The 14,948-nt window shown below is 58.6% G+C and overlaps 5 protein-coding genes across 5 annotated transcripts; 1 reads left to right on the top strand and 4 right to left on the bottom strand.

Moving 5' to 3' along the window:
* Window positions 1–298: 298 nt before the first annotated feature.
* On the bottom strand, window positions 299–6,106 carry EsH8_XII_000030 (uncharacterized protein; the record flags this gene model as incomplete). The annotated part of the gene is made up of 3 exons (XM_083273793.1): window positions 299–5,435; window positions 5,511–5,894; window positions 6,003–6,106. The coding sequence occupies 3 exons, from the start codon at window positions 6,104–6,106 to the stop codon at window positions 299–301; spliced, it is 5,625 nt and encodes a 1,874-aa protein (XP_083120407.1).
* Window positions 6,107–6,568: 462 nt separating this feature from the next.
* EsH8_XII_000029 (uncharacterized protein) lies at window positions 6,569–7,585 on the bottom strand (the record flags this gene model as incomplete). Its single annotated transcript, XM_083273792.1, has 1 exon — window positions 6,569–7,585. One exon carries the CDS (start codon window positions 7,583–7,585, stop codon window positions 6,569–6,571), a length of 1,017 nt encoding a protein of 338 aa, XP_083120406.1.
* Window positions 7,586–8,070: 485 nt separating this feature from the next.
* EsH8_XII_000028 (uncharacterized protein) lies at window positions 8,071–8,915 on the bottom strand (the record flags this gene model as incomplete). The annotated part of the gene is made up of 3 exons (XM_083273791.1): window positions 8,071–8,441; window positions 8,504–8,593; window positions 8,654–8,915. The coding sequence occupies 3 exons, from the start codon at window positions 8,913–8,915 to the stop codon at window positions 8,071–8,073; spliced, it is 723 nt and encodes a 240-aa protein (XP_083120405.1).
* Window positions 8,916–9,975: 1,060 nt separating this feature from the next.
* Window positions 9,976–11,163, top strand: EsH8_XII_000027 (uncharacterized protein; the record flags this gene model as incomplete). Its single annotated transcript, XM_083273790.1, has 3 exons — window positions 9,976–10,240; window positions 10,295–10,930; window positions 11,015–11,163. The coding sequence occupies 3 exons, from the start codon at window positions 9,976–9,978 to the stop codon at window positions 11,161–11,163; spliced, it is 1,050 nt and encodes a 349-aa protein (XP_083120404.1).
* A 272-nt stretch (window positions 11,164–11,435) lies between these two features.
* EsH8_XII_000026 (Zn(II)2Cys6 transcription factor) lies at window positions 11,436–14,658 on the bottom strand (the record flags this gene model as incomplete). The annotated part of the gene is made up of 3 exons (XM_083273789.1): window positions 11,436–12,608; window positions 14,161–14,282; window positions 14,334–14,658. The coding sequence occupies 3 exons, from the start codon at window positions 14,656–14,658 to the stop codon at window positions 11,436–11,438; spliced, it is 1,620 nt and encodes a 539-aa protein (XP_083120403.1).
* Window positions 14,659–14,948: the final 290 nt, after the last annotated feature.

Raw genomic sequence — 14,948 nt, 5'->3', positions numbered from 1 at the left:
ACCAAGTTTAGCTGTGTGTGGCAAACCAGCTCTGAAAATTGAACGAAAGGGGCACATGACTGAGTTGATGTTTTGTTGGGCTTCTTCCAAAAGTGAAATATAAAATGTGAGATATAACCCAAGGTTAACGATGTCGTTTCTCGTATCCATCATTAATAGAACCAAAATCTGCCAAGACGTCGGGAACAGCAAAAGTTACCAGATTGAAGAGTTTGTTTATAACATCCAAGGATATATGACTTTATCACGTGCACCACAAAAACACAACTCAAGCCATGCCACACCATCCGAGGCCTACTCATCGGTTCTCCTCAAGCCACTCTTTGAATTGTCCAAGCGTCTCACACTCGATGAACAGGGAGCTCTTAATCTCGACCTGCAACTGCGCTTTGAACTTCTCCACCAGCACCAGCGACATGAGCGAGTCGACGCCAATCTGTACGAAAGTCGTATTGTCTGTCAGCTCCGAGGCGTCGATGCCCGTTTCGCTCGACACGAGGGCGACTGCACCGGCGACTAGGGGGTTACTCTCGCGCCCATCACCACCACCGGGTCCCCCTTTGCTCGCTGTGGTCGCCTCCTCGGATGTCGTCGCAGACGCGACAACCGGCGGCGGCGGCAGGATTTCTTCTTGCACTGGCTTCACCTTCGGAGCTGGAGTCGAAGCTGCTGATTTGCCAACTGTCGCTACTCTCTGTGCGCCTACACTAGGAGCCTTCACCGTGACGGGAGCGTGGGCGACGGTGTTGCTACCGCCGTGGTTTGCCGAGGCCGCCGGAGAAAAGAAACGGTCCATGAGGATCCGATTGATCTGCCTAAACTTCATCTGACCCATCATGCCCACCACGGCGTCATCTTCAAGAATGTAGACGTCGCCAGCCCACACCTTGGGGTCGTCCTCAGTAGGCACCATCCGGACGTAGCTACGATACCTGCCACCGGCCCTGGGCGGCCTCCGGAGGCGGAAGCTCTCCCAGCCCGGCGTTACGTAGAAGTACCCCGCCGTGTCGGACGCGTCGGACCCGTTCATCACGAAGCCGCCGAGATGGCACAAGCTGTCTGTCCAGTGCGGCGGTGTGTGCCAGACGCCGCGCTCTTCCGGGTCCAGGACCACGTCGGCGACGGCCTCGTAGTCTTGCAGCACGACAGACTGCATGCCGCGGTAGTGTTCGGCGTAGTCGACCACGTTCTTGAAGAGCCTGTACGCCATGCTCCTGCTGACGCGACTTGCTGCCGTACCACCGTCCTCGCTCACGAGACGGTGAAGCGAGTCGATGCGCTGGACGATGAGGTGCTCGACGCGCTTCCACTCCCGGTCCCAGGAAACGGGGTCTTGGAACTGGACCTCGCAGCTGCCATAGTGCTCAGCCTCCCGGGTCCCGTCGCGCGACACGTTGTACAGGAAGAGATGGATGTGGCGCGTCGGGATGTCGAGCGTGGCCTCGAGCTGGATGAGCTGCGGGCCGTCCTGGGACGAACCGGCCACCTGCGCGTGAAGAATCTCCATGTTGAGCAGGTTCATGTGAAAGTCCTTGTCCTTGGGGAACGCGAGTTCGTGGAGGTATTTGCCGACGGTGAAAGCCATGTCTGCCCAGATAGAGGAGGAGGCGACACCGTGGTTGTTCATGCGGTGGCCATCGACGGCCTCGAGGAAGGCCGGGTCAAGCAGGTTGGAGAGCGTCACCAGATGTGCCGTTGTGCTGTCCATGGACTCAGACACGATGGCATGGATGGTAGACGTCTTTAACCTAGACTCGTGGATGCTGATTCCGGGCAACAAGCTGCGCTGCTGGTTTTTCTCCAAGTTCTCCTTGATGTGCGCCTTATCAAGGGTCCAGGTGCCCAGGTACGGAATCCAGTAGTTCTTGTTGTTCCAGCGGTACGCCGGCAGATGCAGCACCCGGTGCGCCCGCTCGTGCTGCCGGAAGTACTCGTTCCAGCAGACCGGCACGCCCGCGAGGTGCAGGGCAGTCAGGGAGGACGCGACAACGGCCAAGTCGTCCTCGCCGCGCCGCAGAGAGGCCAAGACGGGGGTCGTCATCGGACCCATGATGCTGCGGACCATGGCGCCAGCAACCACATTGGGCCCGATGTCGATCCACACCGTGTCGGGGTCCACCAGGCCGAGTTCCTGCGCGGCATCCAAGGCGCCGACGATGTCGACAGGCTCCCGCGTCGCCCGGCCGAGGTACTTGTGGTTGAGTGTCTTGCTGTCGAAGATGCACTCGGCCAGCAGCGGCGAGATGACGGGGATCCGGGGCGCCTTGTACACGGCGTGCTCGGCGAGCTCGAGAAAAGGGGCCACGACGGGGTCCATCTGCTCCGAGTGGAACGCATACGGGACCTTGAGCATGGTCGACTTGACGCCGGCGGTGGTCAGCACGCCGGATACAACGTCCAGACGCTCCCTGCTCGCGCTGATGACTAGATCAGACTCGCTGTTGAAGCAGGCCACCTCGTACTCGGCCTCCCGCCCCGCGAGGTGCTGGCTCAGCTTCTCGGGAGTGCACCGGACGGCCAGCATGCCGTGCGTGTCCGCTCTGCAGTGGGACTTCATCAGCCTGGCGCGCCCGGCGGCCAGATGGAGCGCGTCCAGGTCGGAGAGCACGCCGGCGGCTGCTAGGGCGGCGAACTCGCCGAGGCTGTGGCCCATGACCATGGACGGCCTGACGCCGAGGGCGGCCCAGTAGTGCGTCAGAGCCAGCTCGATGAGGACAATGGCAAGCTGGGACGCTACCGGAGAGACGTCATCACGGGAGACGGAGCCGTCGATGATGGGGACCACCGAATCGACGTCGTCGAGGTTCAACGACTGCGCCAGGAGGTCGAGGCGGTCCACGGCCTCGCGGAAGACTGCGCAGTCGGCGTACAGCCGCGCGCCCATACCTTCGTAGAAGGCGCCCTGCCCGGTGAAGGCGAAGGCGATGGTCGGACTCTTCAGCGGCACCGAGGAGATCTGTTGCGGCTGCTCACTCATCTTGTCCACCTCGTTGGAGAGGAAGCGTCTCGCCCCGGCCATGTCCTTGACCGAGGCCCCAATGCGAAACGGGTGGTGCATACGCCGCGCGGCCAGGGTGTAGGAGAGATGGCCGAGGTCAATCTCGCTACTGCCGTCGCCGTCGAGGTACGCCAGCAGCGCCTCGGCGTTCATCTTGAGAGAAGACTTGCTCCGGGCGGAAAGGACGAGAGGGAAGACGGAGCGAGGGTCTTTCTCAACGACGACGGAGGAGCGTTCCGGCGGGTCGGCCAGAAGGACTGTGGTGTTTCCACCGTGGGCGCCGAAGCTGTTAACGACGGCAAGACGGCCAGGCGCCCGGTAGTCGGTGCGCGGCCACTCGGAGTGTTCCCAGTTGAGGCCGACGTTTCGCTCCTCCAGGTCCGGCGGCAGCGTGGGGTTGAGTTTGGCGACGCCGATCTGCGGAGGGACGGCGCCCTTCTGGTACATGAGCAAGACCTTGATGAAAGAGGCGATGCCGGCGGCGGCCTCTCCGTGGCCGATGTTACTCTTAACGGCGCCGAGACGCAGGCGATTATTCTTCTTGCGCCGCGGACCGGGACCCGCCGGGGCGAAGACGTCCGACACGGAGCGGGCCTCCTCCCGGTCTCCGGCCTGGGTGCCGGTGCCGTGCAGCTCGATGTAGCTCACATCCAGCGGGGAGATGCCGGCCTTGGCCATGACCTTTCTGTAGTTGTCAGCCTGCGTGGGCGCGTGGGGGTGCGTGATAGAGACGGCCTCGGCCGAGTGGTTTGTGTTGGCGGCCAGGATGGTGGCGAGGATGGTATCGTTGTCAGCGAGCGCGTCGTCCAGCCGCTTGATGACGACGCTGCCCACGCCATCGGCCCTGCAATAGCCGTCTGCCGCTTCATCCCAGACCTTGCACTGGCCGGTGAGCGAGAGGAAGTGGCCCTTGCCGAGCTGACAGAAGTTGTCCGGGTCGGTGATGACGTTCAGCCCGCCCGCCAGCGCTGTGTCGACCTCGCCGGCCCAGAGGGCGGAGCAGGCCGCGTTGACGGCGGCGAGACCGCTTGAGCACGCCGTGTCCATGTTGAAGCTGGGGCCGCTGAACTTGAAAAAGTAGTTGATCCGCCCGTTCGCGAAGCCGCGCTCGCCACTGGGGACGGCGTACGTGCCGATGTTCTGGCTGGCGTTGAGCTCGCGCCAGTCGTCGCTGGCCTGGCCGTAATACGTCCCTATGCGAGGGCCCGCTGTGGACCTGGTTCTGTTGGGCGCATACCCGGACATCTCGAGGGCTTCATATGCTGTGACGAGCGCGAGGCGGTGCATCGGGTCCATCTGCTCTGCCTCCTTGGGTGATATGTTGAAGAACCCGGCATCGAAGTGGCCTGGATTCTCCATGTGGTTCATGAAGGGCGTCTGCGTGGCATTCTCCGTCTGCCCTGTCGGATCAAAGTGTGTGTTCAGGTCAAACCGGTCCGGTGGCACCGTGGTATGAACGTCCCGTTTGTCCATGATGAGCTTCCAGAACAGTTCCGTGTCGTTGGCGCCCCCCGGAAGCCGGCAGGACATGCCCACGACGGCCAGCTTGGAGCGCTTCGGCGAGCGCGGGACCTGGGCCGCCTCGTTCTCGTCGTCGCTCTTGGACCACTCGACTAGATCGTGCTGCGTCAGGGCGAGGGCCCGGCTTTCACACCGGCCCTCGACGCTCCTGATGATGGCCTTGAGTACCATGGAGGTCCGGAAGGTCCACAGCGTCAGGTGTTGCCGTGCATTGTCCGGAGATGGCGGCGGCTGCTCGAGCGTGGCCGCGATGCCCTCGGCGATGTTATCAATGTGCATCTTGTGCATCAAAATCTCAACAACAAGCTGGCCGAGCAGGTCATCTAAATCCTCTGCCTCGTACGGCCGTCCCGTATCGGAGGAGAGGAGTGGACTGCGTATCGGCAGCTTGCCCATCTCATCGGGCTCTCTCGACATGATGGCTTGGACGTCGCCGGCGTGGTAGATATGAGGGGCGTGGCACAGCCCGTGATGGACCGGGAGCGGAAAGAAGTTGGAGTACCGCAGCGCGCTGGAGCTCTTCAGGCAGCTCCGCAGACGGGTCGGCGGCCCGCTGACGGTGACGGACGTCGAATCGGCGGCGCTGATAAAAATGCGGGAGAGCACCGGGGCGGCCGTCTTGGTGTTGTAGCCATCCAGCTCGGTCTGAACGTCCTCGGCGCTCAGACCGGGAACGACAAACGCCCATGGATCGCCGGCGCCCGCCTGCGGGGGCTCGAGCTGCTCCGAGGTGTCGTACACGTGGATGCCGAGTCGGAAGGCCACACGCACGGCTTGCGCACCCGTAGAGGCGAGGGTGGCGAGGTCCGGTGCCGCGGAGATGGCGGCGGCGGAGAGGAGGCCGACGCCGAGGCCGGCCAGCGTCGGGGCTGAGCGTGGGCCGAACTCGTACGGTGTTGATGAGATTTCATGGTGGCTATCAGAGGCGTGTTAGATTCAGATCATTCTATCGTCATTGTACAGACTTTCTGGGGATTTGGGGATAACTTACCCGATGAGCATGCCGATCTGGAATATGATGAGGAACACGCCCTCGACGGCGCCCCCGAGCGGGCCTTTGCGGAACTTGTCGTCGTCGATCAGGTCGAGGACGTTGTCGAAGCAAGGAACGTCGTCCTGCCACCGCTTGGGCAACTTCGAGATCTCGTCCTTGAGAACATAGTTGCACAGTTTGATGAAATGCGCCAGCTGGGCGCACTTGAGGTGCGCGCTAGACCGTGAGAGCACGCGGAAGAGGTTCCCTGCATGGTCACTTGGGAAATCGTTGCCGAAAAATAGCAGGCGGGCTGACGCAGCCTCGGGCGTGTGATCCCACGAGCTGGAGGAGGTTGTCGTTGACATGTTGGGCGTAGGATTCGTCTGGTTACAACGAAGCCTGACGATGAATCATTGAGCTGAGCCGGATGTTGATCAACTCTATGAATAGTCAATGAGAGAGGGTTGGCAGGATGTATACGCAGTTGACAGATCCACTGCAACTTACAATGAAGATTGTATGTGTCTCTGCGCGTTGAAGCCCTCTCGAAGCGTCGGAGGATGTCCTGGGTCAGTCTGGGCGTTCGGCGTCTGTCTTCCGGGTCTCGGCATTGGGTCCGGGGTCCGGGGATGAGCGTCGGCGATGTGTTGCTGACAACGGTTTCGAACCCCGGATTGATATTATGCATCGGCTATCTACCTAGAATCAAGAACCGTCAATGACCTTTAGAGTGAAGCATGCGGCAGAGAAGGCGCAATAATTTGAAAAGACTAGCTGTGAGGGTTACCGGCAATCTCAACCTTCCACTGAAATAAACAATGTCAGCCTTGAACTTGATTTTCAATCCGGCACTGAACGAAACTTTGAAGAAATTGATGTACTCTCTCAAATTGAAGACCGAGTTCTGTGCCACTGGCTTCTTTGAATTAGGGCAAAGAACCACTAAAACCATAATCTATGTAAACAAATACACCCTAAACAAATCTCAAAAGCCAGAACCCAGGTTTCCATTCTACAAAGTTGAAGTACAATAGCCATAGGGACATGCAGAATGTTAGAGAACCTCAGAAGAATCACGATATCGTCGCAGCTCGCGCCCCAATCAAAGGACGCAGTCTCCCCTCCAAGCGACGCGGCCTCTTGGCCTCTCGCGCAAACCACCGCTGCTCCCCGTGAACCATCTCAAACCCGACCTTACGCTCCTCCGCCAGCTTATCCAAGATGGCCAACACACTAGGGCGAACAACAAGCTGCGACACATCCCCGGGAAGACCGCCATACATGCGCTCCACGAGCTCCGCGACGCTCAAACTCCCCTTTCCTCCAAGACCGAGCGAAGAAGCAGACGAAGAAGGTGACGACACGGCCCTGCCGGCCTCGAGCGTCGCCCAAACATGCCGCTCCCTCGCCTCCTTCTGGCGAATGCACTCGTCCATCTTGCGCGGCAGGTCGGCAATGACAGGCCCGTGGGCGGGGTACCCAACGCGGCACCCCAGAGCAGACATATCGGCCAAGCTCTGCGTGAATGTACCTAGGTCCTCGAAGACGCTCTGGCCCTGGCCGAGCACGTTATCGCCAGTGAAGAGGGCGTCCTCCTCTTCTAGCACGAAGCACATATGGTCGTGGGCGTGGCCAGGCGTGAAGACGGCGCGCACGGTGGCGCCCTCGACGGAGAAGACCTGCCCGTGCGCGATGGCCCGCTGGCCGCGGTCTGGGTCGCACTTGTAGATGCGGTCGGCGTACTCGGGGCGGCGGGCGAGGAGGTCCGGCACTCCGCCTGTGTGGTCGCTGTGCCAGTGCGTCAGCAGCACGTGGCTCAGCTCGACATCGAGGTCGTCCAGGACGCTGAGCAGGCTGTCGATCCAGGCGCGGAAGCCCTGGCCCGTGTCGATGAGGAGGCGGCGCCGGCCGGTGCCCACGACGTAGGTGTTGGTGCCCTGGAGACGCATGAGGCCCGCGTTGCCACCCATGATGCGGACCACGCGCGGGGTGAGGTGGGAGACGTCCGGGAGGAGGGCGAGGCGGCCCTGCTGCGCCGAGAGGTAGTCGCCCCAGACGCACTCGTTCAGCGTCGCGAGCGCAGACGGCATGTTTGCTTTCGTTAGAGGGGAGAATGAATGCTGTCCTTGAGTGAAAGAGCTCGCAGATTGGTGTGAACAAGAGTATCTGACTATCTATCTAGGGGTCGGGTGGCTCGCCGGGGCTCGGGAACCGAAGCCTTCGGTGTTGGCTGCCTTGCCATTGTCTCTTGGGCAACGTGTCTGAATCCTTCTAGCCATCTTGCTATTTGTGGCAAGGTTGGTGATTGTTGGATGCTGGAATTCATCCGACTGGTCCACGATATTGCCGAGAGATCGAGCCAGGAGTCCTGTTATAGGCTTTCATCAAAGAGTGGGGTTAGGGTTAGGGAATGGTTTAAAAGATTGAGTGATCAGGAGGGATTGAAGATCAAGAACACCACGCGGAAAACTTCACGGGATACATTCAAGTATAATGATCAACCATTCATTGCATTTGTAAATTTCTATGCACTAAAGTTGAGCAGTGTACGACTTGTCTAGGAGGAATGCCATGCTCAGGCCTCATGCTTTTTCGCATTGAGGTTGTCCACATCACTCTCGCTCTCAACGCGGACACGGCATCCCTTGACGTCCGTCTTGGTCAGGATGTTGGCGTAAACGCGGCCAAAGACGGACGACTTCATGGTGCCGTGCTGCTCGGCGACGACGTCGACCTCGACGCGCTGGGCGAGGTAGATCTCATTGAAGCGAACGTTGGTGTCAGCGAGCTCCTTGATGGCCGAGTAGGCCATGGAGAACGCGGCGCCCTGTGAGATGGCCGGCAGGGCGCGGTCGCCCTTGTCGCCCTGGGAGCCGGTGCAAGTGGTCCAGGTGCATGGTGTGTCCTTTTGCTCGAGAAGGTATGGGACGGTGGCGCAGTACGCGACTTGCGATTGTCAGCATGGCTTGCGTGGGGGGCTACACGGAGACTAGGAGGGGGGTGCTCACAGAGGTTGGCTTCAAAGTTCGGCGTCATGAACTCCCGGAGCTCCTTGGGGGTGATATCAAGCAAGGCCCTTTCGGTATACCCGCCTCCGACTGTAGTCGGCGTTAGTCAGAAGGGGGCATAATGGGAGGGTAGGTGGGAAATTCTCGTACCTGAGGCGAAAACGTGCTGGAAGGCTGGCAGAGCGCCGGCTCGCACCTTGTCCACGACCCCCTGGATGCCATTTTCGGAGAGAACATCGGCCTCGACGACAGTGATCTTGTCCTGTCCTTCGCTCACGTGCTCATTGATCTTTTTGGCTGAGTCCTGGTTGCGGACCACGGCGAGGACGTTGAGGCCGGCGCGCAGGGCGCCCAGAATGGCGGCGATGCCAATGTTGCCGGTGGCGCCGATGACCAGCGCGGTTTGAGCCATATTTGTTTCCTTGTAGGTGCGGAGAAGTACTATCAGATGGGTAAAATGAAAAAGTGAGAAGGATCAAAAATGAGGAGATCGAGTGGTATGGTGTGGTGTGGTGTGCTGTCCCTTATCAGAAGAGGAAGACGTGTGAGATTGACGGGGCGTACACTTTTAACACCACCAACTTAAAGCTCGGCTTTATTGCCAGTATGAGCAAACATTGCACAAACATGATCGACCTGCATTATTAAGCATGCGTGGGCCCATTGTTTATGTCTCGACATCATGCATACGACTTATTACCACCTGAAGGGGACGCGATGAGATGCCTAAAGCTGCAGAAGGAGTGTGCGCCCAAATTTCTCCACGGTGAGTAAAGAATGCTCGTTTCTGAAAGCACACCTTTCAAGACCGTGTCCCGTGGCAACATATGACTTTCAAACCATGCCATACGCTCGCCCGGGGCAACTGTAAGGCCACGCTCAAATTCAACGGCTGTTATGGAGATACATGTCCCCCACGCCTCGCTCCGCCCGTCCCCCCTCGGATCAACAGGCTGAATACGTCTTACAGACAGGGGCAGCCAATGGGGTCTTTCCAGATTCCCGCGGGCGCGAGCCGTGCCGCATACATGCAGCCTACTGCCAAGCGTTTGTTCGGCGAGACCAGGTGGCTACCCCTCACGTAAGTCGCAGCTTGCCCCGCCCTTTGCCGCAGGCCCGCAGCAGACTGGGGGCGGAGTCGGGGCAATTCGGTCCGTGCGGGGCCGGGGTGGCCCGTGTCCCCGGTCCCTCGATCCCCGAGTCCCGAGTCCCGGTCTCGATGACCGGTCGCTGGGAGTGGTGACAAACCAAAACACCAGAAGTCCGGTCGGTAGACAGATGGTGAGAGTCCCCGCCAGGATAGAAGAAAGATGGATATGCAATCACGTGACGAACGACTCCATACTTCTGGCTTGCGTCTTTGGGATTCTTGATGGAAGTATTACCATATCACGTTGGATAGTCTTCTGAGTCTTTGTTACCTCTCGAAAATTCACTCCGATAAAGAAAAAGAAAAAGAAAAACCGAACAAAATGGTATCAACTACTACTGAGACCGCCGCCGTGATCCTCCCTGGGTCGACCATTTTGGTTACCGGGGCCAATGGCTACCTGGGCTGCCGCTTCTCCAACACCTTGATCGAGCGAGGCTACCGAGTTCGCGGTGTGGTGAGAGACAAGGAAAGGTGCCAGCACATTCGGGAATTTTTCGACCAAAAGTATGGAACCGAGGGCCAGTTTGAGTTGTTCGAAATTTCCGACCTGACCAAGCAGGGTGCCTTCAGCGAAGCCGTCAAGGGTGAGTGTAATTATGTGTCCCTTGTTATCCAGCATAACGTACTGAACCCCGCAGGATGCGCCGGTCTCGTCCACTTCGCCGTAGACAACGGCTTCTCTCCCGACCCCACCGTCGTCGTAGACGGCTCCGTTGCGCTAACCCTCCGCGCGCTCGAGGCAGCGGCCTCCGAGCCCGGCCTTCGCCGCTTCGTCCTCACGTCCTCCTACATCACGGCGTGTCAGTACCGCATGAACGAGGCCTACGAGGTCACGCAGGCCAGCTGGAACGACGGCTTCGTCGCAAAGGCCTGGGCGCCGCCGCCCTACACCGGCGACCGCTCGCTCTACGTCTACGGCGCCGCCAAGGTGCAGTGCGAGCGGGCCATGTGGCGCTTCGTCGAGGAGCAGAAGCCGTCTTTCGTCGCCAACGCCGTGCTGCCCGACTTTGTTACGGGCCCGTCCATGCCGCATGCCAAGCCCAACGTCGGCCCCATGTCCTTCGCCCTCGAGGCGCTGTGGGACGGCGGCGAGGCCTGGAAGTTCCTCGGCCCGCAGTGGATGGTCGATGCCGAGGACGCGAGTCTGCTGCACCTCGGCGCGCTGCTGCACCCTGGATACGAAGGAGAGCGTATTCTCGGCTGCGCGCACCGTAAGAGCTGGGGTGACTGGATCAGACGGCTGAGGGAGATGTACCCACAGCACTCGTTCCCAGGTAGGTGCTTGTCTTTGATGGTCCCCGGTTGACGGACAGGGAGACAGAATTTACAACGAAAAATCTGCTAACATTGTATTGTAGACCCTCCAGAGAAGGAGGATGAGAATTTGGAGATTATTGTGGACCGACCGAGAGCCGAGGAGCTCCTGAAATGGCTTGGAAGGGATGGATTCCGGCCCATGCAGGATTCGATCAAGGACACGTTCGACACCTTGGCTCAACGGGGTTGAAAGTAAAAGATGCGTGATTAGCTTCTTCCCAGTTTTTAATGAGACAAAAAGCTTTCCAGTGTGAAGATCTCGAAGTTTAGGATTAGATCGGACACGCGTAAAACGTCATGTTGATATATCTATTGCTATCTACCCTTACACAGCAGCTATGGTCTCATCACCTACAGGATGCATGTGCAGTTTCTAGGAGGGCTGTTTTAAAAAAGGAGAAGAACCTACGCTTCTCGATGAAGCTTCTATTACCCGAAGACTCTCTCTTGCGTAGGCATCGCTTATGCAATGCCCTCATAGTTCCCTGTCGCCATTTTGCAGAGCGCTTCCAGCTCCTGGCAGATCTTGGGCATGGCCAGACGACACCACTGCGACGCGCTCGCGTCCCCGCTGCTCTCCGTGTCCTCGGCGGCCCAACACACGTCAAGCTCCCTAAATTTATTGATCAGCCCCTTCATCTTCTGCAGCTCCCGCAGGAGGATGCCGCTCTGGAGGATGGCCTGGTCCTCGGCGTCGAGCTGCAGCTCCCCGAGTTGTATGCTCACGGGGCGCATGCTCGGGACACTACCGCCTTTACCGACATCCCTGCCGCCATCTGCACTGCCAGATTGAGGTGCCGAGGATCCAGAGGTATCCGAGCCTGCTTGCTGCTGCTGCTGCTGTCCCAGCACTGGGGCTTTGTCTGCGCCGCCGGGCTGGCTCGGTGGTGTGTTCAGCGCACAGATGGCGACACGGTACCAGAATAAGACTTTTGACAGAATGGCCACATCGAGCAGGGCCATGTGGGGATACCGGGAACAGGGGCAATCAAACAGGTCCGGCAACGTGGCCAGCGCCGCACGGTTAGCCAGTATGATCTTGTCGACGCTTGGGATCGTCACGGGACCGTCACCGTCCGCGGGTCGCATATCGTCGGCCGCTGTTTGCTTCACATGGGCGAATAAGCTCGGGTCGTAATGAAGGGAGCGGAGGAGGTTAGACGCCCGGTCCTCGCAGTCATGCTCCGGACGCTGTTGCTCGGGCATGCCGGCGAATAGGATTGCCCCAGGGCTCCCTCCCTCCAACGGTGACATCCACGGTGAGTCCATGTGCCCGTGTTCATGGTCATGGTCATCTCCGCCGCCGATAAACGGCCCCGAGGCGTGCGAGTGGCTAGACAAGGCGAAGTCCAGGTCATCCCACACCCCGGCGGCTGCGGCGTCGGGGCAGATGGAGAGTGAGCCCATTGGATCAGGCCCTGACGACGGGCGTCTCGGCGCGGTGAGGAGGGCAGCCGTCGGGACCGCGTCCTGGGGATAGATGGAAAGCCGGCGGTCGATCTGGCTCTGGCTGTGGCTCTGATGCGCCCGCTTATACCACGGCTTCGATCCGTTCCTTCGGGAGACGCTGTAGACGCAGTACAGCCCATTGGCGACGCAGCGCTGGCAGGCAGGACGGGCCTTGTCGCATTTTACCTTTGTCGTAGAACATGCGTCGCATGCCAGCCGGAGACGGACGGGCCCGGTTGTATGCGCCTGGGGAGGGTCGGGCATGGCTCGGCTCATGGACATGAACCTCTCTCTCTCTCTCTATTCCTATTTCTCGGGGGACAAACGAGAAGTCGGCTGTGTAGTGATATGATGTCCCCCTCCCCGGCAATGGACCTATGAATAGGCCAGCATCGGGATTCTTATTGTCCCCCCCTTTTCAGACTCTCCATGTCGTGATGTCGTGACGCCGCACCGCTGCAGAAGTGGCGGGCTTTTCGACGTACATTGACCAAGGCTTGGCGAGAAACGTGTAGCGGCACAAAAAGCAAAATAGGAATCGGGTGGTGAGAAAGTGTTAGACATATCAAGAAGTGCGGGGTTTACCTGCCGTAGATTCTGCATGTCTGCGGTTCTGTAGCCAGGGGCGATAGGGTGCGCCTTTGCGTAGCCTCAACGGCGATGTCAAAATGAGGTTTCTTTGCGCGAGACACTTCAGGTCCTAACGAGTAAAAACAGGCTTCATTACACAGTCCTGATCCTTCGTCAGCGCAGAGTAGCATTTGTGGCGTTTAGACCACTGTACAATCGTCAAATTTACTCGATTAGGAAGGCCAATCAGCCTGCTCACCGGATAGGAAGGTCGATCTTTCTGCGTGCTCGTAAGGCTGTACCGTGGGGGCAGTATTATTGGCAAATGTGACTTTAGCTCGGCTAAATGAGGAGGCATCTGAAGAGCAACCCGTGAGACCCCGGCTTTCTTTTTGTGTGCTGTCCTATCATTCAGTGACAGAAGATGTCTTTCCTGCCAGGTCTTACTTTGCACATATGTTCTATAAGCCTGATATACAGATAGCCTATTACATGTGAGTAAGTTTTAAAGATGTTCCTTTAGTTATGCTAGCCTCCAACCTGACTAAGGACGCTGGTTGGAAGATCTGACCTATCTCTTGGCGGTTCTGAGACCCGCCTTCGTGTGGTTGTGATTTGGCGTAATGTAATTATATAATCTCTCAGCTATTTGTGCAGTCTTTTGACCGAATTGCCGTCTCCTCCCAGGCCCTTTATGGCCGAACCCTCTTAGACCGTCACGTCCATTTGGACACATCTCTTAGTCACTTCGTAGTCAGGCAAACTCCGCAAGGGACCCTTGTAAGTGATAGGAGCCGTGGGATTGTGCATGTGGCGTGGCGGGCCGTATCGCCCGCTTCCTAAGGGTTAGAGAGAGAGAAATCGCCCGGGGGTCTCTTATCATCCCCCCACGCAGGGTCAAAGGAGCCGTCACGGCCCCTCTTCCAAACGTCTCCGATGGTATCGGTTTCAAGGGTCCCCGAGATCTGACCACCAACTGCGGGGTATTTTATGCGGAGAAGACATGTAGAAGCGACAGCTTCGGATCCCCACCCTCGTAGCTTGCTTTGTCTGTGACCGCCCATGCTACAAAGTCCCCTTCGAGTGTCGACCCGTTATCCATCTTAACCTTTAATAACATCTCAGTGGGTGCTGTTTTTAGAAACCGGCGAGATTTTCCCGCACATACCTTGGCATTACCGCGCAGCATGAGCTCTAAACCGGGGCTCTGGTCGGCAAACACGGCGTAAATAGTGTGTGTTTGCTCCGAGAAGCCGCTGCTCCACGCGGTGGTGATTGCGTTGGAAATGACTTAGGACAGGCACGGTCGTCAGCAAACGCAAAAGACAAGGTGCAACTAACAGCCCGGCTCAAGACGGTTGGAGGAAAAATAAGTCTGGAACAACGAACCTTCGCGCCCGGTAAATGTCATCCCCAGGTCGATGAATGACCCGTCCGGGGTGAATGCGGCAGCGACCTCGGGCCCCCCGTTGGGGTCGTCTGCCGCCTTGTATGCCCGCGCCAGGTTGTCCTTGATGAGAGGATCAATGTTAATTGACGGCCAGGTTGCGTGGTCTGTCCCGGCGGAGCTGGTAGGCCCCGAAAAGAGGCCCAGGACGGCCAACGCGGCGCCGAAGAGGGTGGTGCCGTTAGTCATGGTACTTGTGTATCCACGAATCGCTTGCATGCTGATTTCTTTTTTTTGCGTGTTTGCCTGTTCTTGCGCCTCCTTGCGATATATACACTTTGTCCCTCTTGATGGCCGGTGTTTCTCTCGGCGAAGGAATTGCGCTATACTGGACCCTTGCTCTTACGCCCATTCACCTCCCTTCAGCAAGTTTCTTAAACAGGAGCGTCAGCATGAGCTAGACTGTCTCGGGGATTATATCGTCTCCCATTCGTCCTGTGCGGTGCCTCGCCGTCTGCATTCCCGATGGTTTCGGCTTCGGTGGCCTTTAAAGAGAAACAACCACATCC

Source organism: Colletotrichum jinshuiense, chromosome 12 (assembly GCF_051148585.1).
Source record: "Colletotrichum jinshuiense chromosome 12, complete sequence".
NCBI classification, from domain to species: domain Eukaryota; kingdom Fungi; phylum Ascomycota; class Sordariomycetes; order Glomerellales; family Glomerellaceae; genus Colletotrichum; species Colletotrichum jinshuiense.
The sequence above is the reverse complement of the archived record's forward strand: the minus strand, read 5'-3'. Positions and strand labels throughout refer to the sequence as shown.